The sequence below is a fragment of the Talpa europaea genome, assembly GCF_964194135.1.
Source record: "Talpa europaea genome assembly, chromosome: 7".
Classification (NCBI taxonomy): Eukaryota; Metazoa; Chordata; class Mammalia; order Eulipotyphla; family Talpidae; genus Talpa; species Talpa europaea.
The window spans coordinates 121,491,592-121,515,578 of record NC_140074.1 but is presented as its reverse complement, the minus strand read 5'-3'; the positions used below and the strand labels follow the sequence as shown (position 1 = coordinate 121,515,578).

Sequence of the window (23,987 nt, the reverse complement as noted above, 5' to 3'; positions counted from 1 at the left end):
CTTCAGCAACTTGCAGGCTGGCGTAGAGCAGTACCCTGGAGGAGACACCCCCCACACACACACACCACCACCACCAGCCCTTGCAACCAGAGCCAGTAACTCACAGCTGTGGTTACCCACACGCTGATTTCTGTTTTAAAAAATACTGCTGGATAAACAGTGAGGGAAACCGGAGCTGTTCCCACACTACATAAATCCCCAGTTTGCTGTCCTATCTGGTTAGCTGGTTTCCCCCCAAATAATGGCACTGCTGCTCCCAAGCTCAGGTTGGGGAGGCAGGGCCAGGGAAGTGGGCAGCTGGAGTCTCCCAGGCTGGCTCCTGGCTAGGGTACTGGTGCCTTCTCTCCTCACTTTCAGCACTTCCTGCCAGGGGTACTCACCTTTGTCCTCACTCCACCTGGACACTCTTCCTCCTCCCTTCTGCTTTGTCTCACTCAAAGGGCACTATGGGAGACTTCCTGGGAACCCCCAGGGCTCCCCCACCACTGGAAAGCTCCCTGAAGACACACCTACCTAGAACAACACCTTCCCCTGAATTCTGGAGTGACCCTGGAGTTTCCTTCCAGAGCCTTCTGTCAATGTGTAACTATCCAGGCTCAAAATGTAAGGCCAGAGCTTTCATCCTGAAGATGAGTTTAACCTTTAGATTAGGGTTGCCAGATTTGGGGCGGGGTGGTGGACAGGGGGGTTGGGGGAAGGGTGGAATACCCACTTAAATTTGCATATCAAATAAACAAATAACTTATTAGCTTAAATATGTTTCAAATATTGCCTGGAGCATACCTAACTGGGTACCCTGGATGTTACCTGGCTGCCCCGCCATAAAACCTCTCTGGTTCTGCCGGGGAAGAGGAGGCAGGGCGCTGGGGTCAGCCTCTCTTGCACCTACACATGGTTAAGAGAGCAGGGCCCACTAGTGACATAGAATGGTCATCAACCAGGGTTCTGGACAGCCTCCTGGCCTGGGGCAGAGAGGCAGGGAGAGCCCACTGTCCTTCTCCCTTCCTGTTATTTGGAATGCCCACATGAGCACTGACTGTGAACAGCTGCTACACCAGATGCCAGAGGCTTCTGTGATGACAGTGAGGAATGGGACATTGAGGTTGGGATGGCCTGGCACTGCACCTCCAGACACCTTCTCCTAAGGACAATAACAACTTTGTGTGTTTCCTCTTTATTGTTTTGAGTTTTCTCGTCAATATGGCTGCCTTTACTTCTCACTGGAACCAGTCGCTCTGCCCATTCCTGCCAGACCCGCCACCCCAGGCCTTTCAGCATACCTCTAACTCCTCCAGGCACAGACCCCTGGACGGGGCCTGTTTACTGTCACCGATGGAAGGGCTATATCTCTGTACAACGAGCCTCCACCTTTCAGCCGAGGCCACCAAAGTGGCCTCCAGGAGCCAGGCTTGAAACAGGGGCCCTCTGTGTGCTCCTGTGTTTTCTGGTCATCTGCCCATAATCCTGGTAGCAGATCAGCAACGGCCAGCACTGAAGTGTTAAAAAATATACATGTGAGAGAAAACTGTCATCTGAAAAAGCATCTGTGAATTTGGTGTTTTCTGGGTTTTAAGGAGAGGTCCTGTCATTAGCTCTCCTGGGTGCAATAGCTTGGCCCCACCTGCCGGTTTCGAGGGAGCACCTATGACCTTCGGGAGGACTGTATTCTATTGTTTCCTCAACTCTGTCCCACCAGTCCTGCTATTAGAACCTTACAAAAAGCCCTGAGGTCAGCAGTGACCAAACTTCCTAAGCAAAGGACATGAAACTCCAAATAACCCCAGGCCACATGGTAAACCTCCCAGCCCAAAATATTCCCAGTTTGTTCTTTCCCTTGAGGTCTTATGCAGCAATTAGTCTTGTCTTGTCTAATTCACATGTTCTACTATGTGAGTGGAAGCTAATGGCTTCGTTTTATCCCTCTTCAGGGTGATGTGGAAATACTACACCGGACATTCTGGAGTTTTCCTGCAGGAAAAATCTCAAGTATTTCCATTATTATCAACACCCAGATATTAAAAACTGTGCACCAGGCCAAGGCAGAGCTATCCTAGATTGCCTTACTCACAACTCTCAGCAACCGAGTGGAGAAGAAAGAAAAAGTTTATCCCCATTTTACGTATGAGGAAACTGAAACTCAAATGACAAGGGAGTTGCTCTGGGCCATCCACTCACTCATAGTGGAGCTGGGATTTGAACCCACTCTCTCTTCATTCCTGAGGCCATGATCTTGACCCTGTGTTATGTTGCCATAGAAGAAAGCATTGGTTTGGGGTGAGGGGGCTAGGATGAACTGGCTTCCCCTTCATGAAGACGTGACCTGCCTAGTGGTTCAGCAGAGTTAAAGAGGTGTAATAATTCCCCACAGGCATCAATCATGCAACTTTTCCAGGAGCCAGTCCATTTATCCTCACCACAGCCCGGCCAGGCAGGAATCATCTTCTCGATTTGACCACTGAGGAAACTTAGGTCAGAAAAGGGGTATGACTTGCCTGACACCACAAAGCCGCTGGCAAAAGGCAAGGCCGCACCTGAAGTCTTCTACCTCCCAGGCCAGGTTCTCTTCCAGACACTGTAGGCACAGGTGGGTGTGTGGCTGGGCCAGAAGCAGAGCGGGCATGCCTCTTGCCTCGCACAATGGGGAAATTCCGAAAGTTCTCTGGGATGGTTCAGGTGTGGGGCTGTCAGCGGCCCTCCTCAGCATCCCTCAGGGATCTTCCTCCTGACTCACGCTCTTCCTCTTCCTCCCCCTGCTGCCCCCAACAACAACCAGAAACTGGGTCCCCACCCTTCCTGAAACCCTGCTCCCCTTGGCTGTGCAGCCCCGGGACTTTTTTCCACAAACAGCCATTTCCATTCCTGTCTGCCCCTCAGGCCCGTGGGACCTTGACAGGGAAATGCTGACTTTGAGGAGGTTAAAGGTGCTGGTGCCCGGCCTTCATCTAACAAATGGGTTGCCGTGAGGGGAGGAACTGTTGTTGTTTTTTCCTGGCCTCAGAAGAGGGGCCTGTCAGGAAGATGTAGAGGCCTGCAAGCCCCCTGGCCGCGCCCCGCGGGGTGGCTGACAGACTCCAGCAGCTGCGCAGGCGCCCAGCCACCCTGCTTCTCAACACAGAACACCCCCACCCTGCGGCCCCTCCTGACCTCTCCACCCACCCCACCATGACCCAGGGCCCACCTCTTCTAGGGGCAAAGGGCCAGGCGGCTGGGCCTCGCTGGGATGGGGTCCCTGGGCCAGATGCGGAGGTCAGAGCAGGAATCTGGTTACAGCCTGCTGGGCCAGGCCCCCGGGGAAGGTTTTCCTAAGGAAGCTGACAGCCCAGATCTTCCTCCCAGTCTCTTATGGATTCCTTCCAGAGCCCCACAGCCTAGAGCCCCCCGAGGCACCTCGCAAAGCTGTTTCTGTAGAATTTCCTCTGTAGAACCACATTCTCCCTTCAGAATCACAGAGGCTAAATAGGACTTGCTGTGCCAAGAAAGAAGCCGCTTTTATCTATTACCCACTCTGAACTTTGCATAAATAATTTCATTTAAAATTCTCAAATGCCTGTGGGGTGGGCCTTCTGAAACTTTGGGGCCAGGGACCCTTCATTTCCCAGCTGTGTGGCCTTGTGCAGGCCACAGTCTCTCTGTGCTTTGGAGACCTCTTCTGGAAGAGGGGTGATGAGAAAAGTATCTGCTTCAGAGGACATTTGTGGGCAAACTGTGAGAAGAGCTGCAATCAGTGAATGAAGGTCCGCCATGATTCTCACCCCAGTTGAGGAAATGGAGGCTCGGAGAGGCATCCCCGGAGCGCAGCCACAAAGTGGCAAGGCAGGGATTTGAACTCAGACTTGTTGAACCCCAAAGTCCATACTCCTCCCTTGTATCCTACTGCTCCAGACTGGAGAGCAGGAGACCTGAGGACAACGCCTGGTTCTGCCATTTTTCAGCTGCATCATCTTTCAGAGCTTCAGTATCCTCATCTGTAAAATTAGAACATAACCTTACTGTGCCACAGAGGAGAGTTGTGGGAGTCAGAGGGGAAGATGCAACAGCCAAGTCCTGGACACAGATGAGAAATGAGTCTGATCTGTTAGTATGAACCCATCTCCCCGAATGACCTACAACACCCAGGCCACCCGTTCCAGAAGGCAGTGCCCCTACTTCATGAAGACTGTGTGTGTGGCCTCCAGACTGCTGAGCTAACAGGCACCACAGGAACCAGCCAGCAGAGACATTGCTGTTAATCCATGTCCCTGTCAGGCCTGGTCCTGCTGTGGGCCATGGAAACATGCAGTGGGAGAGGACTTCTTGCCCTTGTTTGGAAGGTCATCCTCCAAGAAATGACGTGATCCCTCCAGAGAGACCAGGAGGGCATGGGGTTGAGTAGACAGACTGGTTGACATGGCACTTGGCTGGCCTCCTGTTCTAGGCACCAGCCAGAAAGACTTAAGGGATTGTTTGCCAGACAACTCCTTTGGGGGAGTAAGTATCCTCTCGATTCCTATCTCCATGCCCCAGATTCCACGGACACCGTGGCCTCTGGGGGTGGAAAGGAGAAGCAGGTGGGTGCAGGTTAGGGGGGCAGGGAGCAGGTGGGGGAAGCCTGGAGAAACTTCAAGCAACTTCTCTAAGAGTCTTTCCTTTGCCATGGAGAAAAATGACTTGAAACCCCTCTAGAAAAGAGTGTGGCTAATTGGCATGTAAGTTGGGGGTTAAAGAGCGGAAGGAAGAATCTGATTGTTTTTTTAAGTTACTGAGAAAGTGAGAACGTCACTTTGGGCAGAAAGAGATCATTTTTTTCTGGAGTGTGTCTTTCTTTATACTATAGACCATAGTGGACCGCTGAGACTTGCAAAAAAAGATTTCTTTTAATCCACCTTCCTTTTTGCAGGCAGCAGTAGAAGGGCCTTTAAATCAAATGCAATCAGCAAACTTGTCTCTTACACTTATTCACCACTTCACTCCCTGGAATTTGGCATTTGATGGATTCTGGATCTGACTTAAGGCTTTTTCCAAATCCAAGAAGTGGGGAATTTTGTTAACAGTGCAATAAAATAACTTCATAGTGTTACAGGAGGCACATTAAAGAGATTGTGTGTGTGCTGCTCTCGCTCCTTAAAAAAAAAAAATGCAGACAATGTTTCTTTAAAAGTCTCCATCTGCAAATCCCATTAGATGTGCATATAAGGTTTCTGATGATTAATAGTTGCCTGCTCGGGTTTTGGTTGGAGGGGATCGTGTGTGTGGGTTAACCCCTCCCTCTCCTCTCTCACATTTCACTTCAGAAATTTGTCACTCTCTCCCCACCGCAGGATTTAAAAGTGTGTCTCAGCAGCCCGGTCCAGCCCTCGGCAGGCATTTGCTCTGGGCTCCAGGACCGGATCCTCATCAGCTGGTGCGTCTGGGCTGGGACAGTGAAAATGTTGAATGTCATCGGCGACCAATACACGTACAGGGGACCCCAATAGGCAGGCTTGTTGTCGGGGGGACAGGAAGCCAGGAGTGAAGTCCGACATAGGTGTGCGCACACACATGTGTGTAGCCGGCCACATGTGTGTGTACTTTAAGGAGAGACTTTAGTTTTGGTTTTTGTTTTGGTTCCTGGGGTGAATTTTCTCTTGAACATTTTTCCTTCCTATTTTTTTTTTTTTGCATTTAAAACAATTTGAATATTAAAGGTATAAGAATCAAACCTTTGAAAAGACAGGCGTGCAGCAGACAGCAGATGGATCCTGTGGCCAGCAGCTGCATGCGGAACCCCCACCCCCCAGGCCCTGTCTGGGGTTGCCTTCGAAACCCCCACTCCGAAGGCAGTGGGACATCAGGGGTACCCCACTACCCGCCAACCCCCTTCTCCTTCCACCAGAAACCAGACTTCCCGGCAACAGCGACGGCAGCATACCCCAACTTCTCGGCCTCCTGCCTGGCGGCCACCCCACACAGCCTACCCCAGGAGGAGCGTGTCTACACTGAGCAGCACCCTGCCTTCCCTCAGCCTCCCGACTGGCACTTCCCTGTCTTGGAGGCCCGGCGCAGGCTCACCCCAGGCCCGGCTGCGGGCTCCAGGGAGATGGGGGCCAGCAGCCCAGGCCTGGTAGACACCACAGGAGGCCCAGGTGAGGACTATGAGGTCCTTGGGAGCACTGCCAACGAGACGGAGAAAAAGTCAACCAGACGGAAAAAGGAGATTTCAGGTAGGTGGCTGAGGAGCAGCTGATCGTTTTCTTTTCTGTGTGACCTTGGGGAGGTTGCTTGCCCTCTCTGAGCCTAACTGACCTGACCATGACTTGAGAATAATACTATCTAACCTACCCAATGCAAGAGACTAGATTGGTTACTTTGGGGGATTCTCCTACTCAGGGGGATTCTCTGGTGATGGGGATTAAGTCTGTGCACTAGCACTCCTGGGTTCCAAAAAGGAGATACCAGCAAAAGAATGAAGCAGAATCCACAAAGACTTAGGGGACACGTGGATGGAGCCTTTGGGTACAGGCTGGCAAGGGTTGGAGAGAGGCTTTCCTTAATCCAGCATACCTCTGGGTCCTACGTCTCTCCACCAAGCCCTGGCCAGCTCCAAATGACCCCAGAGAAATAGGGTTCACTCTTAGAGAATCATTTGAGACAGAGGATCAGAGACCTGGGATCCTGTGGGGTCAAGCTGAGCCAAGACCCTGTAGAGGCAGAGAAGCTAAGACTAGGAGAGGCTAGGGGTAAGAGGATAATGGATCAGTGGGACTTGGGACAGGCTGCCCAGGAGATTTCATCCTGCAGATCTGGGTAAGGTGCAGGCCAAGGGGGCAGTTCAGCCTACATGACCCCCAGCGAAGATCACCCTTTGAGTCCTCATGAGAGATCGCAGGCCTTGGGGAGAATCAGGGAGGCAGACAGCTGAGAGCCAGCACTGGACCTCAGAATGCAGGTAAAACGCCTGGCTTGGTACTGGAGCCTCAAGGCCAGAAGGGGGAACTGGCCTGCTTGTTGAGACCCCAGCTAATGTCCACCTCCTCCCTGTGGGGATTTGTTTCCTCACCTCCCCACTGGGGCCTCCCCAGCTTCTCCCACTTTTGTTCACCTTTTGTCTGGTTCCCTGTCCCGACCTTGCTCTGAACAATGCATCGCCAGGCCTCCTGCCCCCACTGCTCGCTGTGTCCTCTGACAGCAACATCTGTCTTAACCTTAGAGGACTTTCCCTTGGGGCCTGCCACAGGCAGGCAGGAGAGTGCCAACCCTCCAAGCACAATCTTTACACTCTGCTTCACAGAGCGCTCCCCATGGCGGACAGTTTCCCGAGCATCTTCTCTTTACGAAGCACTGGGGATGCAGGCATGAATATGGTAGTCTCCCCTCCCACCCCCAAAGAGCTCAGGCTGAGAGCGAGAAGAGCCCTGGAGGTGCCCAGTGGGTGGATGAGCTGTGACAGAGAGGTTCACGGTGCTGGGGGGGATCATGCATTAGCACTTTAAGGGCCCACTAGTTTGTGAGGGAGGCACAGAAAGTCTTGACAGTATTTCAATTCCAGAAGTGTGGGAAAGAGACAGAAATTTGGAGGAGAACATATTTAGAACGGGGTCAAAAGAGTGATCCACTCATCTCCATTTGTCCTGACTTATCCAGTTTTAGCATGGAAAGCCCAGTGACCCAGGATACCCTTCAGACCCAGGCAAATCCAGACAGTTAGTCACTTTAGAAATGAACTCAAACACCGGACTTCAGCCCCCCAAATCCCACATCCTCTGGTAGATTTCAAGGACAATCTTCATTTGAAATATTTCATCTCCATGCCTAAAGCATCTCCTCAAGACGCTTATAATGGAGGACAATAGCCACAGGCCCTCTGACGGGGCAATAGCCAAAGTTAGCCCACCAGTTGCATCCAGAACTATTAGGCGCACTGGTTGAAGATTTGCAGGGAAGGGGGCGCTTTCTGCTTCTCTTCAAGGAGCTCTCTGACTCAGCCCATCTGAAGAGCTCTCCCTTCCCTGGCACTGCCCCTGCCCACATCTCCATGTCTGCATCTAGTACTGTTCAGGGAGCTAGGAGCCATGGGGCTGGGGAGGCCTGGGCACACCCAAGGACTGGGCTTAAGCAAAATCATCCTGAGTTTCAGCAAGACCCGCACGCACTGTCTTTCCCTTGGTGAGAGCCCACAGCACCAGCTTAGGGAGCGGGCTCACCTGCCAAAAAGCTGATCTCCCCTAAGAGCACGTGGAGGGGCTTCTGCTGAAGGCGCTGCTCTCAGCATAGGTCAGCAGGGGCTGGGGTCTCCCCACACCCCACCCCTCCCCGCAAGTTGCAGCAGCAATGGCAGCAGTCACCAGACGCAGCAGAGCACAGAGAGCTAACGTTCATTCATTCTCTGTGGTGCTCGGCTCACTCTCTGCTCCGACTGGAAATCTTTATCACCCTGTTGCTTCTTTCTTTGGAATTTAACCAAAGGGAAAGTGATGAGCAAGGCTCACAACCATCTCCAGCCTTTTGGAACTCAGTTCATAAAAGATGAACTCACCAAAACCAACTCATTCCTCTACCCCACCAATCCTGAGTCACTGCTTGGATTCTTTCTCTATGTAAAATTTTGATTTTTTTTTTCATTGTGGGTTTGATTTCTTTAAAATCATTTGCATTAAAATATTATTTCTCTTGATTCCTGAGGTTTTGGGGGCCCTTATATTTTGCACTCAATTTGAGTGCTCCAATGCCCAGCCCTGACCCCCCGCTGAGCCATCTCTGCACAGTAACCAGCATCCGTCAGAAATGGGCTTCCCAGCAAGCAGGCAGATGCAACTTTTGGTTGCATGACTTTGGAAAAGTCCTTCACTTCTTGGAGCCTCTGTTTCTCCAGCTATCAAATGGGACCATAATAATAGCAGCACCTTTCATAAACAGTTGCAGTGAAGGTTAAATGCAGTGACCCATGAGATTAACACCACTCCTGGCACATGAGTTCAACAAATAGTCACTATTAATGATTCTAGGTCCCTATTTCCTCAAGCAGCCTTTGAACATAGGGTATGACAAATATTCCTACAATTATGGGGACAATGGGCTTAAGAATTTCAAATATACTATCTCAGAAATTTTGGAGTTAGGGATACAAGATATGGGAAATTCTTGCAGTCATGGTTGTCCATTGTCATCAGTTAGGAGCTTGGAGCTCAGCCATCTGCTGGAGAGGTGGGGGGTGAGTGGTGCTGGCCAAGGCGCCCCCATGTTGGCTGGAGGAGGAGACATTGAAAGTTTATTTCTTCTTCCTCTGCCATCCTCATCTGCAACCCCCCTTACACTCACTGAAAACCGGAACTGATTCGCTCAAGAAAATGATCAATGTAAGGGGGGGGGGCGCCCTGGCCTGCCCCAGCCCTGAGACCTTCTGTTGATTCACAGCACAAAACTGATTTAGGGGATCAGTGTGATGTTATCTCACCCCCAGCCACTCCCAGCCCAGGGCCAGGGGGTGTAAAAGACCCCCACTGGTGGGGACAGCTGCGAGGCCACTGTTGTTTGCCCCCAACTGTTGTTGCTACCGTGGTTGTCCTTAATTTATGGGAAGGAGGGATTTCGCGGTGATTTCCTGACAGGGTTCAAGGGAAGGTCGCGCGTGATCAGCCTGGCTGGGGTGAAAATGCTGCCTGCCATTGTGCTGGGCTCAGCGCACCTCGCTGGGCTCTCACCTCCTCCGGGCCCTTCCCCACTGGCCTTTGGCCCATCTCCCTGAGCTCCAACACTGAGTGCCTCCCCACAGCGCCTCCTTCCAATTTCCTCCCTGCCCTTCACCCCCACTCCACAGTACCAAGATCTGATCTTCACCTGCCCCTGCTCAGCTTCTCCAACTCCCAGTTCTGCCTGTGGTTCAAGGCCCCTCCCCAATTGGCCCCTTTTGCCCTTTCCTACCTCATCTCCCTCCACAGGCCACCCCTCCCACCTCCACCTGTGCTCACCTTGCCTTTTCCCTACACACCCTGCATTTTCCTCCCGGTCCCCTCTCCCCCATTTACTTGGGTGTTTGGCTTCTCCTCCCTTCCAACACCCTTCCCCTCCCCACCCCCCACTCTTCTGCCCATTAAAGTCCTACTTATTCTAACATCCAGCTTGAAAGACACTCCCTCCAAGAAGCATTTCAGTGAAAACTGCGGTTAAGACATTTCAGGACAGACAGGCCAGTACTGATTTTATGAATATAGCTAATAACTTCACCAAGGAGCTCTCCTGAGATTTCTTACCTTGGGAGATAGTGCATTTGACATCTCCTTTTTTTCTTTATTGTGCTCAAAACATACCATACAATTTACCATCATCCGTTTTTAAGAGTAGTATAGTAGTGTTTACTGTATACATTTGGTTGTTGTTAACAGGGTCTAGAATTTATTTCTCTTGCAAATCTAAAACTCCATATTCATTAAACAACCCCTTTTTCCTCTCTCCCCGCAGCCTGGCAATCAGAATTCTTTCTGTTTCTACAAGTCTGACTACTTTAGATACTCATATAAGTAAAATTTGCCTTCTCGTGATTATTTCACTTAACATAAAGTTCTCAAGGCTTACCTGAGTTGTAGCATATGACAGAATTTCCTTCTTTTTTAAGGCTGAGTAATATTCCATTGCATTTTACACCACACTTTATCTATTCATCTGTTGATGGACACTGGGTTGCTTCTGACTCTTGACTGTTATGAATAATTCTGCAGTGAACACAGATGTGCAAATATCTCTTTGAGCTCCTGAGTCAATTCTTTTGAATATACCCAGAGGTGGGATTGCTAGACCATATGGTAATTCTATTTTTAATTTTTTGAGGACCCTCCATTCTGTTTTCCATGCAGCTATACCATTTAATAATCCCATCAACAGTGCACAAGGGTTTTAAATTCTCCATATCCTCACCAACACTTATCATTTCCTGTTTTTGTGTATGTGTGTTTGTTTTTGATGGTGGTCATCCTCATGGGATGCCTGTGATTTCTCATTGTGGTTTTTATTTGCATTTCCTTAATGATTGGTAATGGTGAGCATCTTTTCAGGTGCTTGCTGGCCATTTGTAGATCTTCTTTGAAGATGTGTCTATTCTAGTCCTTTGACCATTTTAAAATTGGGTTGTTTGATTTTTGTTGTTGATTTGTAGGAGTTCTTTATATATTAGATATAAACCCTTTGTCAAATATATGGTTTGCAAATATTTTCTCCCATTCCATAAGTGGCCTTTTCATTCTTTCATTGTTTCTTTTGCTGAATAGAAGTTTTTAAATTCAATATAGTTCCATTTTTTCCACTTTTGCTTTTATTGCTTGTACTTTTCCTATCATATCTAAGAAATCATTGCCAAATCCAATGTCATGATGTTTCTTCCTCCACCTACCCCAATATTTTCTTCTAGGAGTTTTATAGTGTTAGGAATTATGTTTAGGTCTTTGATGCACTTTGCATTAATTTTTATATAAGGTGTAAAATAGGGTCCAATTACATTCTTTTGCATGTGGAAATAGTTTCCCCAGCACCATTTGTTGAAGACTGTCCTTTTCCCTAACCAAAGTTCACCTTGGTAACTTTGTTGAAGATCATTTGACCATATATGTGAGGGTTTACTTCTGAGCTCTCTGTTCTCATTGGGCTACACGTCTGTGTTTATGTCATTACCTTTCTATTTGGGTTACTGTCGTTTTGTACTATGTTTTGAAATTGAGACGTGTGGGGCCTCCAGCTTTGTTTTTCTTTTTAAAGATTGTTTTGGCTCTTCAAATTTCCCTGAGATTCCTGATGAATTTTTTCCTATTTTTACAAAAAAAAAAAAAGGCTTTGGGATTTTTATAGGGATTGTGTTGAATCTGTAGATCACTTTGGGTACTTTGTACATTTTAACATAGTCTTTTGACCCGGGAGCACAGGATATCTTTCCACTTATTTGTGTTTTTTAAACTTTTTTGACAATGTTTTATAATTTTTAGTGTATAAGTTTTTTGTCTCCTTATTTAAATATATTCTTTTTTGTTCTTTTTGATGCTATTGTGTATGCAATTATTTTCTTGATTTCCCTTTCAGATTATTCATTGTTAATGTATGGAAACACAACTAATTTTTTTGTGAACTAACTTCTGTATCCTAAAACTTTGCTAAATGCATTTATCAGCTCTAAGGTGGGGGAGGTTATAGAATCCTTAAAATTTTCCACACACAAGATCATGTCATCTATGAACAGGGATCATTTTACTTCTTTCGTTCCAATTTGGATTCCTTTTATTTACTTTTCTTGCCTGATTGCTCTGACTAGGACTCACAGTATGATGTTGAATAAAAGTGGTGAATGTGGACATTCTTGTCTTGTTCGTGATCTTAGAGGAGAAGTTTTCACTTTCTCACCTTTGAATATGATATTAACTGAGGTTTTTCATATATGGCCTTTATTATGTTGAGGTAATTTCCTTCTAATTCTAGTTTGTTGAGTGTCTAAGAATTCTTTCTTAACCCCACTCCCCACACACATGGAGAATGCCTTGTTTACATTTTCATTTTAGCATCAAACCACAGTTGGCCTTGCATTCAGTTATAGATGGATATGACTGCCTTTCTCCCTACATTGAAGTATTTGGAAGGCCAGAATATCTGATTCATCTGTGCAGTCTCCCAATGCCAACTGAGACATCTGCACATGGGAGGAACTCATTCAGTATGTTTTCAGTAGCCTAGCATTCATTCATTCATGCATTCATTCATTTTCTTGTCCTCTCTCTGAAAGTGGCTCCACCTGGCCTGAGGGTGTGCACCATGTGTGAGGCGCTTCTGTAAAATGCAGCAGGATTTTTACATTCTCACAAAAAGTGTGCAGAAAGCCAGACTTCAATTATAAAATCAGTCAAGTTTGGGGTGTGTGCTGCAGTCAGAAAGACACATAAAACAGCCACATGCAGGATAGGCTGACTCTGCAGGATCTTGGGGTCCAAGTGCCAGCTGCAACGGGAAGCCCGAGAGCTGCTATGGCTGAGTAACAAGACGGACCTACCATGGCCAAGCAGCTAGGGGGGCTGCTAAAGGGCAGCTGGAGGACTGTTGCTCCACCACTGTTCTCCAGCCCAGAGGAAGGAGCACCTTTTTCTCACTTGCAGAGAGGTCCCCTAGGGGGAAGCATCAGCCTTACCAAGCACTCCCCATGGCCTTGCTCCTCTCCTAGTTGGTGAGCGCTGGCTATGAAAGTGGTCTTCATCTACTTGGGCTGCCATAACAAAATACAATAGACTGAGAGGCTTAAATAACAAATGTTTGTTTTCTCACAGATCTTGAGTTAGACATTAAAGAGGAAGCTCTTTAATGGTCTCTCCTGAGGCTTTTCCCATCAGCCTTTGCGCCATGTGTTCTCACACCTTTCCTTGGGGTGTGCACATCCTGGTGTCTCTCTGGGTCCAAATTGTCTCTCCTTATGAAGTCACCAGTCAGATGGGCCTCATTTTAACTTAATCATCTCTTGAAAGGCCCTGTCCCCTAATACAGTCACATTCTGAAGTACTGGGTGCTAGGGCTTCAACATATGAATTTAGGGGGAACACAATTCAGCTCATGAAAGGGTGCTAAAGGGACAGGGGTGAGGCTCAAGCCGTGGCACAAAGGCTCCAGTTAAGAGCCCCTCTGCTGAAGCATCTCCCCGGTGTGGTGTGCAGGGCCTTGGTGTTTTCCTAGTCTGGCTCCTGTTGGCCAGTAGAGATTGTCCACTCAGACAGGGCCTTTGCTTCTGGCCACAAGAAGATCCCTGCATCCTTTTCTTATACCCACAAAGAGAGAAAGAAAAAGTAGAGACCACTTTAGAAATTAATCTCTAAAGGAATGGGCTGTTTGACAGGAAGGAAAGGAGGTGGTAACCACATAAATGGACCACCTCAGTGAGTGTCACCTGGGTCACTAGAGTGACACTGAGTACCATGCTGGGTGATGTCATATCCACACCTCCCCCTTGCTGGGCTGCAGCCTATTAATGAGGGAGGAGGAGGGACCAATGTTAGGTGCCTTCACTGACGGGGCAGACTTGGTTCAAGACCTAGATCTACAGCTTCCTGGCTCTGTGAACTCAGGGGTCCAAAGCCCCACTGAGTCCTGATCTCCTCTGAGAAACCAGGATAATGAAATAAACTTCATGGGGTTGCAGTGGGACTGGATGGATCAGAGGTGTAAGGCTACAGCCAGCACTTGTACCTGGTAACCTCTCAATCCCTTTTCCCCAAACCTACAAATAAGCACCTTCTCGGTTCTGAGCCCTTGCTGATGTTGGCTGCCTCCCGGTCATCCTGGGCGAAGCTCAACTAGACAGTGACCTGAACTCAGAGGGAACTTTTTAGCCAACTCTGTCAACTCACTGGTCCAGGGTCACTGAGTGCAGGGTAGGTGCAGTTTTAGGGGCACACATGGGCTATAGCTCCCCTTTCATACTAATTTCAACCCCAGAGGCCCAAGTGATAAAGAAACCTCAGGGTCCAGAGTGGCCAGCATAGAGGAGAGACAGAAACTCCACGCCCTGTCCCTCTGGGTCTCCTTTGCCTCCTGGTTAGAGGCCCAGCCTCTCCTCTAACAGGTAGGAATCAGGACTCCAAGCAGCACCCCAGACCTTCACTACTGTCTGCATTCAGAGGTATCAGCACAAACCCTGGGCCTGGGCCAGCTCAGGTGCTGCCCAGATACAGTCCAGAAGTTCCCGAGAAAGTCAATTTCCACCAAAGCTGCAGGATTCTGACCAGCTTCAAAGAAGTAAGGGTCCAAAGAGTCCGTGGACCTTAAGAGGGTCAAGTAAGGGGACACCTCGGCCACACCCACCGCCTCGCTGGCCAGGAGGTCAGGAGACCTGCTCCACTCACCTATTTCTCTGGCTTGAATAAACCAGGGTGCCTGGGCTGAGGGAGATGGGACTGATCCCAGAAGCAGAGCAGCCCTTTCTTTCTGAGGAGCAGACCCCCCAGCCAGCCCCTTTCTCCAACACCATCTCTGCTCACTGAATTGGGCTTTCACCCAACCCAGCAAGCTGGCCTCCGGCCAGCATTCCCCCCCCCCCAGCCCCGCCCCAGCCTTTATAGTTCATGTTTTCCCCTGTTTTCCTTGAACACCATGGTAGAGGAACCGTGTGAGCAGCGGGGCCTGGAGCCTGAAGCCCACACTTCCTTTGGTGACAGCTGAGGGCAACATCTGGAACTTATAAACACAAACAAAGCCCAGCACTACCCATGCCTCCCCCCAACCCATCTTGCAGGCCTGCTGTGGCTCCCACCCCTCATTTCTGCTGCCTCCCTTCCCTTCCATTTCTTTGCTCCCTCCTTCATGGTGCCCCATCTCATAGCCCAGTCCGCTATCCCTGCCCACCACCCACCCTCACTGCCCCACCTCACCTGGGCTCCTCAGCAAACACGACTTCAGCACACAGCATTCCAGAAGAATCTGCTTCTTTCTCAGAAAACAGACCCTGAATTCTCCACCCCATTGCTGGATTCCTCACAGAGGCTGAGAGTCTATCCTGGTATTTTCAGGCACCTATGGGAGAGGGACAGGGACAGGGCCCAGACACTGAGGTGGGACAGTGCCTGGTAAAAGAGACAGGCTAATCCCAGGAAGCCAGGGAAGTCCGAGGGGTGTAAGTACCCAACTGGTCTTGGGCTGGCCTTCTAGGTTTATCTATATTGAGAGCTTTGACTAACCCCTCTGAGGCTGAAACTATCAGCATTAACAAGGATGACAAAAGTTTGCATTGTGATAGCCCAGGAAACCACAGATGCCATCTTTAGAAGGTGTGCCAAGATCTCACTCACTGACATCATGCCCCAAGCTTCCTTCCCTCTCCCTTATCTGGGGAGCTCCCAGAGACAGACCTGGACCTGGACACAGACGCTGTCCCTGGGGTGGGCACAACCTCCATATTTACACACCCACAGCAGTGGACATGGCTGCTGTAGGCCTGGACTGGCCCGGGGGCAAGTCATTTAATCTCTGGGTATTAACTTCCCTGCTGTACCATAGGCTAAAGTATGCCTCACCTAAATCACAGAATAATTAGGAGGATACAATGGGAAGCAGCCTAGTCACAAGAGAGCGGTCTCCTATCAAGGAAATCTGGCTTCTCGTCTCAGCCCAGCTCTGTCACTAACTTGCTGTGTGTCTTTAAGCAAGTCTCTTACCTTCTCTGTAAAATGAAAAGGTGACATTAGATTATCTCTATATCCACTTCAAACTCTACTGTTCTATGATTCTGTAGTATATATGAAAACCCTAAAGAATTTTAACCCTGGAGGAAAGAAATCCATTGCCAACTGCGAAGTGCTACTTAAATACGGGGCGTATGACTTTCTGTCTGGCCTTGGATAGAAATTTATGTAAAATAGCTATGAGAGTGAGGGACTAGGGATATAGGACTCCAAAAAACACGTTCCCCAAGGTCTGTCTGAACCTCCTTGTAGCTCCGATAAAGCTGTCTGCTAGCTTTAGAAGGCCTGCCAAACGTGACAGCTATTTACGAAATAATTTACCTTGGAAAGAGCAAAAGCTCACGGTGGAAACCGCAACCACACATACATCCTGTTTGCATTTCTCTGGGCACTGCTGACTGTTCCATGAGGACCCTGTTTGCTCTGAGGGTGGTGTTGGGGCTGGGGCAAGGTGGGATGCTCCCTCCTTAACCACAGAGGCAGCCAATAGAGGGGCCATCCTCTGCAGTCTGGAAACAAAACCCTGCTGCCCCTGAAAGATAAGTGGCGCTTGTGTGATGCTGATCCAGGGGCCCTGTGCCCCACCCCACCCCCACCACACCACACCCCGCCCCCTAGACTAGAGCAATAGTTGCCAACAGTGGCCAGAGACAGATCCAGAGATGTAGACAAGCAGTGGAGAAGGAAAGTAGTTAAAAGGCTTAAAAAGCCATGGGCCTCCCTGGTGGCGCAGGGGTTAAAGACAGTGCTACCAAGCTATCGCCAAGCCACTGCAGCATGAGTTCGATCCCCCAGCCAGGGAGAAATCCACATGGCACAGCAGACCTCTTCTGCCTCATCCGCTGCTCCCTTCAGCAGTGTATTTCAGTAGATCTGCCTGTTCTGCTCCCCATTCTCTCTGGTGAATCCTCTCATCCCCTACACCTCTGGCCTGCACCCCAGTACTTGTATGCATAAATAAATAAATACTTTAAAAAATAAAATAGGGACCTCCTTGATGGTGGTCCACCAAGCGCTGCACCATGAAGCTGTCTGCAGCCTCTGCAGCGTAAGTTCGATCCCAGCTGGCCAGTGAGAATCCCACATGGCATGGCAGACCTCTCCTGTTTCGCCTACTGCTCCCCTCAGCAGTATGTATTTCAGTCGGTCTGCCTGTTCTGTTCCCTACTCTGTCTCTGGTGAATCCTCTCACCCTCCCATGCATCTGGCCTGTACCCCAGTTCTTGTATAAATAAATCTTTTAAAAAATAAAATAAAATAAAATAAAAGGCCAGACATTTAAAAGATGGCTCCGAGGCACAGGACCTCAAGGAACATCTTCTCTCCCCTCCACTGTTAAACATCTCCCAAACATCACCTCCAGCAGAACCTCAACTGCTGATTCAAATGGAGTCTATGGTATGCCAGGCACTGTGCTAGGTGTCCACACCTTCCCCAACTCATTTTTACCTTCTCAGCCGCCTTCTGATCACAGTGAATGTAGCTATTGTTGTTTTGTAAATGAGGAAATGGAAGTTCAAAAACCCAAGAGACTTGCCCAAGGTCAGAGGGCTCTTTCTTGGAGTCAGCTAAGGCCCAGGTTCTCTGGGGATTCTCAGATACTTCTGCAAACAGGGCTCCTCCCCTCCATGGGGATGGGGAATATTGCATGTCAGAGGACTAGAGAAATCCCCTGGCATAGTCCTGATCTTTAGGCTGACAACCTTGGGAGGTCTGGGGAGGGCCTTGAGACAAAGCACATGGCAAGACTTCAGATCTGACTGGTGGGAAGAACTAGACAAGAATATTTGAAACCGGAAGGAGCCTCAAGTTAAAGGCCAAGAGTTCTCAACAGAATGGAGAGTAGGAAGAGAAGAAGAGGCTGTCAGGACTTAGTATTAGGAAAGAACTCTGACAGCAGCTTCTCAGGGAAAAGAAGACACAGCCCATATCACATCCTTCTACATGTGGGGAAACTGAGGCCCAAGAGGGAAGAAGGCTCTCCAACAAAGGTGTGCTCTGCTGGGATCAAACCATCCTGGGATAGTGTTCACACATGAGTGTGCTGACTGAACACCCCCTCCCAGAAGTGGCATGAAAGTGCTTGTAGTTTTCCTTTGCCTTTTTTTTTTTTTAATCTTGATGAAAATACTGCAATTTTATATACCTTGGCAGAAGAAAGAGAACTGTAACTTCCACGTTAGTTTTCATAACTAGCTCCCGATTCTTTGGTCATTTCTAACAGTGATGAAAGCTCTTTCCCCTCTGGGCAGCTGATACAGGACAAGTGTCCTCCCAGGGACAGTATCCCATCCATTAGTGGGGATCGCCCCAACATTCACACTGTGGCTCAGAAACACTCAGTTCCCAGCCCAGGCTTCTCTGTCCTATTTCCTCTTCTTTTGCATCCCATCTTGAGGCCCCAGTGCCTAAGTCAGGACAATACAAGGAGAGGAGAGGTGGATAGGAAGGGTCTGGGTTTGCTTGACCATGGTCAGCTGACCACATAACTGTCTAGACCAGCTCCAGAGGGGTCCTCTCCCTATCTCCCCTCTTCTCTCTAAGAAGAATTATGTGCAGGACTTGGGGGAGGGGAGTCCAAGGAGGGGGAAATTGTTTTCAGGGGTTCCATAGGGCACCTGTGCACACCTAAGTAGTCTACGGGAGGCGAGAGTGAATGTGAACTTTAGCCCAGGCTGGGGCCTAGGAGCCCCAGGGGCGAAGAAAAGCAGAACTGTTATGCTCCAGGTCCAGCCACCAGCCAGCTGGGTGAAGACCCTGACACCAGCCACACTCTAGCCAGGACGATCTGGGCTCCAGTCTCGGTTCTACCACCTAACAGCTGTCTGGCACATTGGCCAAATTCACCCACCACTCTGAGGCTGCTTCTTCCTCTTAGACGGATTTCACAAATATTTAGCAAGTACCTCCTATGTACCAGGTACAGTAGCAAGTGTGAAAAAGCAGTTACATCCCTCGAGAGAGAGTTATTAATCAAACCGTCACACACACCCACATCTCAGTGCTAAAGGGGATAATAATACCACTCCTAGGGAGGGGAGGAGGCAGATTGAAGCAGAGGCTGCATCTAAGCAGCAGAAACCAACAAATGCCTGCTGTTATTATCCCAGCCTCTCAGAAGGCATCTCGTGGAGTTAAAGAATTGAAAGAATAGTTTGTATTTGCCCTCACTTTAAGTTCTAAAAACTTAAGTTTCCCCCCTACTTTAGCTCTGGGAGCCACGTGCTTTATTTACCCCAAATTCTTGATGAGGTTCTGGAGCCCAGAGAGGGTAAACGACCCCCTCGAGGGCTCCAGCCAGGAGATCCAGGACCCAGAAGTCCACGCAAGGCAAGGCCCTGATTTTGCACCCCCTCGGCTGTTAAACGGAAGGGCTGGGAATCTTGGAGCCCTGGGACTGAAGGGGGTGGGAAATGAGCGTTTTCCGGGCCTCATTCTCAGCAGCGGCTGGGATGTGCTCCGGGAAGGCGGCCCCTCCCTCCCGGGCCCTCCACCGCCAAGGTCGAAGGACTGGGGGGGCGGGGTGGGGGGTACGGCCGAGTCCTTTCTGTGCAGCCCACACTCGGCTTCCGAAGGTCTGGACCTGCCTCGGGCAGCCGGATGAGAACCCGTCCGTTCCTTTGCTCGCCACCCTCATCCCACCTCCCCCCACCTGCAGATGGGCAACCTGGACTGGGCGCTGGACCCCGGGCGACCGTGCTGTGACCCCCAGCACTCGGGCTTTAGGGAGCTCCCTGCGGGTGGGGCCCGGGGAGGCGGCTCCTCCTCCACCTTCTCGGGTTCCCGCCGGTGGCCGGCGGCCGCCAAATCGCTTTTCCATGCGCCCGCCGCCCGCACCCCGGAGCCGCCCCCCTGGTCTTCTCCCTGGGTCCCCTGCGGCTGCGGCTGCGGTGGCGGGCGGGGCGCGGGGCAGAGGCCGTGGACCCTGCAAGGAGAGGGGACTGAATGGAAAACAGGAGAAGGGAGGGCTTGGGACGGGGCGGGCAGGCTGAAGTTCCCTGCTGGGAAGCTGGTGCAAAGGAGTGTGCACACCCCAAACCCGCTCAGCTCCGCTCCGCTCCGCATGGGGCTGCTTCCCTGCCTTCCCCCGCCTCGCCCCACCCGGCCCAGAACTGCACCCCCGGGCTTGGATCGCCGTGAGGCCAGCGCGTCTCCCCCACGGTGCTCACAGCCAGGTGGGGAGGGAGCGCTGGAGCCGGCGGGCAGGTGGGGCGCAGTTTTCACTAAAGCACCTGACTCTTCACCGAAGCGCAAGGACTGAGACACGAAAGGCTTTAACTTTCAGAGCCCGGCACAAGTTGGGGCTCCACAGCAAGGTGATTGCCCAGTGTGCTGACCTCTCCTGGGCGCCGCGCCAACCTCTTCCACCACTAGCGTGAGGGGACAGCCGTCCTTGTCCTCCACCCGATTAGTTTATAAGCCCTTCCCTCGCATATTTCATTTGAACTCTGTGAGTCAAACTGCCTGGGTTTGATTCTTGCGTGGCGGGATGAACTGTAAGAACTTGGACAACGCGCTTTACTTCTCTCTGCTTAGTTTTCTGGCTTATAAAATGGGGTTAATACTAGAACTCACCTGGCTGAGTTACTGTGCAGATTATGTGACTAATAAATACACAGACAGGTGTGACGTCCCTGCGGCCCTGTTAGTGTTGTATTGCACCCTGGTGTGTCTAACTCAGGGCCTCCTTCAAAGATGAACTTTCCAGATTTGGCCCCTCTCTGTATGGAGGGGGAAAGAAGCACTTCTTTTACACAGGTTCCAACTCCCCTGATGATCTGGCTAAAAAGCAGATTCTGATTCAAATCCTGGGTGGGGAGGGGGTGAGACCCCAGGATTTGCATTTCTAACAGTTCTCAGGTGATGTCCCATCTCTGAGAAGAGAGAAACAGTTTAGAGGATCTTCTCCCATAAGCTTACAGTCTCTAATGTCACGCTGTGGGGTGGTTGGGTGGGAGAAAATCATTAAATCCCCAAGAACAGCTTCTTGTACTCTGGGAATAAAAAAAAATTGGTGGTGGGGGGTGAAGGCCCTTCCCAATTCTCAGGAGGTTTAAGACCCCGAAGGAAGGACAGCGTGATTCTTTCTCGGCACCCTTTAAGAATAAGAGACCCAGAAAGGCCACCCCGCTGCTGGAGGACTAAAGAAAGGAACTAGGGCTCCTCCTCTTCAGTCTTCCAATTCGGGGCCCTCTCTCCCCAGACAACCAAGAGAGCCGAGGGAAGCCAGAGGGCGGCAGCAAGGCCCGCAAGGAAAGGACGGCTTTCACCAAGGAGCAGCTGCGGGAGCTGGAGGCCGAATTTGCTCACCACAACTATCTGACCCGGCTCCGGAGATACGAGATCGCGGTCAACCTGGACCTCTCGGAGCGGCAGGTGCGCCCGGGGCCTCCTCTTCCCACCATTCCCCCTTCCTCTGCTATTTCACCCCTTTTGTCCTCCTCCTTCTCCCCAACCTTCTCCTTTTTCTTCTCCCTCAGGCCACCCCGGTGGCTCCTAACTGCAACTGTGCATGAGAATCATCTGCAGAGCTTTTAATAACACTGAGGCTAGACTCCACCCCTCAGGTTGCTTGCTTTCATCTGGGATAAAGTCCTGACTTCAGGATTTTTCAAAGGACTCCCAGGCAATGATTCTTCCGTGCAGCCAGGGTTCGAACCTCTGATTGGTTATTCCCAAACTTGGGTGTACCTCTGAGTCAGCTAGGTGCTTGTTTAAAACGCAGAATCCAAAATACTCAGCATCAAAAAAGGTAAACTCATGCCACGCCATTTGCAGCAACATGGATGGAGCTGGAAGTGACATCATACTAAGTGAAATGAGTCAAAGGAGAAAGATAAATACCGGATAGTATCACTCACATGTGGAATATAGAGAAACTAAACTAAGAGTCAAGCTTAAAAACTTATAAACAAAGCTCATAAGCTTTGTTAATAAAAATACCCCCAAAAGTACAGAAGCCATCTGAGGAAGTGTGATCCTGTGCCTCTGAATCATACATTATTGGAACCTATGTTACCTCAATAATATATATAATACATTTTTAAAAATAAAATGCCTATTCCAGAGCTCCAGAGAGTGATTCTGCAGCAATCATGGTGGGACTGGGAATCTGCATTTCTAGTAAGTTCTCCAAGGGATTCAAATATGCAGCTGGTTCCTGGACACACTCTGAATAACTTCCTAGCCCTTTGTTTTGGGCCCTTCCTCTGAGCATTCCACCCACACCCATGCAGCCTTCAGCAGATAAAGCACTCAGACCTACTGGGTTTAGAATCAGGAGACTTCACTCAAAACCTGCCATTACCACTTCCTAGCCCTATGACCTCTGGGACCTGACTCCTAACCTCTCTGGGTCTCTATCTACACCCTCTGGGATTAACCTCTGTATCTGTAGCTGCTGGGAGTCTATCTGGGTCAATGTGTGTATGGGGGAGGGGGTCATAACCCACCCTGCAGATAACACTGAAGCTCAAGTGAGAAAATATACAGACCAGAACTAAGCTGAAAGTGCTCTATCAATGTGCCCAGTGAGCCTGTTCCTAAATCCTTGGGGTACAAGAGCTAGAGGAGGGGGTATGGGCACAGGAGGGGCAGAGCATGTAAAATCTGAGTGACTTAGAACCCCTTCCCAGTCTTTATCAGGAGACACTGCACTGACCTCTCTCATCCAACTGGTGCCTCTTTAGTTTTGTCTGCTGCATTCCTGGAGCTGTGAGGAATGGAAAGGGGCATGCAGAATTTGGAGTTGGGGTCTCCAGAGCTGCACCTGGCTAATTTTTGCATCAATATGGGGACGTGGTTGCACCTGCCTTGAAGTGAGTGGGCTCTTTTGCTTCCTCTGTCAGGTCAAAGTGTGGTTCCAGAACCGGAGGATGAAGTGGAAGCGCGTGAAGGGGGGTCAGCCCATCTCCCCCCGTGGGCAGGACCCCGAGGATGGGGACTCTGCAGCCTCTCCAAGTTCAGAGTGAGACTCTCAGAGAGAAAACAAGCTGAGGACTTCATTCCCTGCCTAACTCCCCACCCCAATCCCACCCTCACCTGCCCTCTACCCCGGGCAGCCCTTTCCACACCCTGCAGTGACTCATGGATCTGGAGTTGCCCACAGTTCCTGGGAGTCTGAAGAGTCCCAGAAAGTTCTGTCCAACATTGCTCTATCTCAGCCATCTCTTGCCTGGGGCCTTTGCTTCCCAACCTTTGTGGGGCACACAGCAGCCTGACCCCCTGAGAATCAGGGGAACAGCTCCATGGATGCTGCTTCTCGGGGGGTCTCTTGGCTGCCATCCACACCTCCTCCTACACTGCCAGGCCCTTCAGACCTGGACATCACCTAGCCTGTTGGGAGAGAAGCTGCAAGACCAGCTAGTGAATCATGAAATCAAGTGTTCTGAAAGAAAGGCGATCTCCTACACAGCTTTCCTTTATGGGCTCTGTCTGAGGCTTTGGTTGCCTCAAGCCCCAGGAAAATCAGTGCAAAGAGGGTTGAGGACCAAAACTCAACAAATCAGAAACCAGTCCCTGTCTCTAAATTTGTTGGCCCTGAAGTGGGCAAATCTGTGAGCACCGGCTGCAAGAAAACAGTAGACAAACAGCTTAGTGTAGGTCTTGCAGACCCCTTGCGGCCCATCGCGGCAGCTTGACCGGGTGGATGAGACTGGACCAGGACAGCACCTGTCCCTCCAGCTAAGTCCAGGGATACAGCTGTGGAGTGGGCCCCAGAGCAATGGAGCAGCTACTCCTTTTAAATCCACATTTTATGGCTTGACAACCTGTCCAGATGTTCATATCGGGGAGTCAAGGGCCCCCCTGTGGTAGCTCCCATGTTCTGAGGATGGAGAG

The 23,987-nt window shown here is 50.1% G+C and overlaps 1 protein-coding gene across 1 annotated transcript; it reads left to right on the top strand.

The window, feature by feature from the left end:
- Positions 1-5,462: 5,462 nt before the first annotated feature.
- Positions 5,463-23,119, top strand: MEOX1 (mesenchyme homeobox 1; the record flags this gene model as incomplete). The annotated part of the gene is made up of 3 exons (XM_084238880.1): positions 5,463-6,179; positions 21,352-21,524; positions 22,997-23,119. Exons 1-3 carry the CDS (start codon positions 5,711-5,713, stop codon positions 23,117-23,119), a joined length of 765 nt encoding a protein of 254 aa, XP_084095006.1. The 5' UTR covers positions 5,463-5,710.
- Positions 23,120-23,987: the final 868 nt, after the last annotated feature.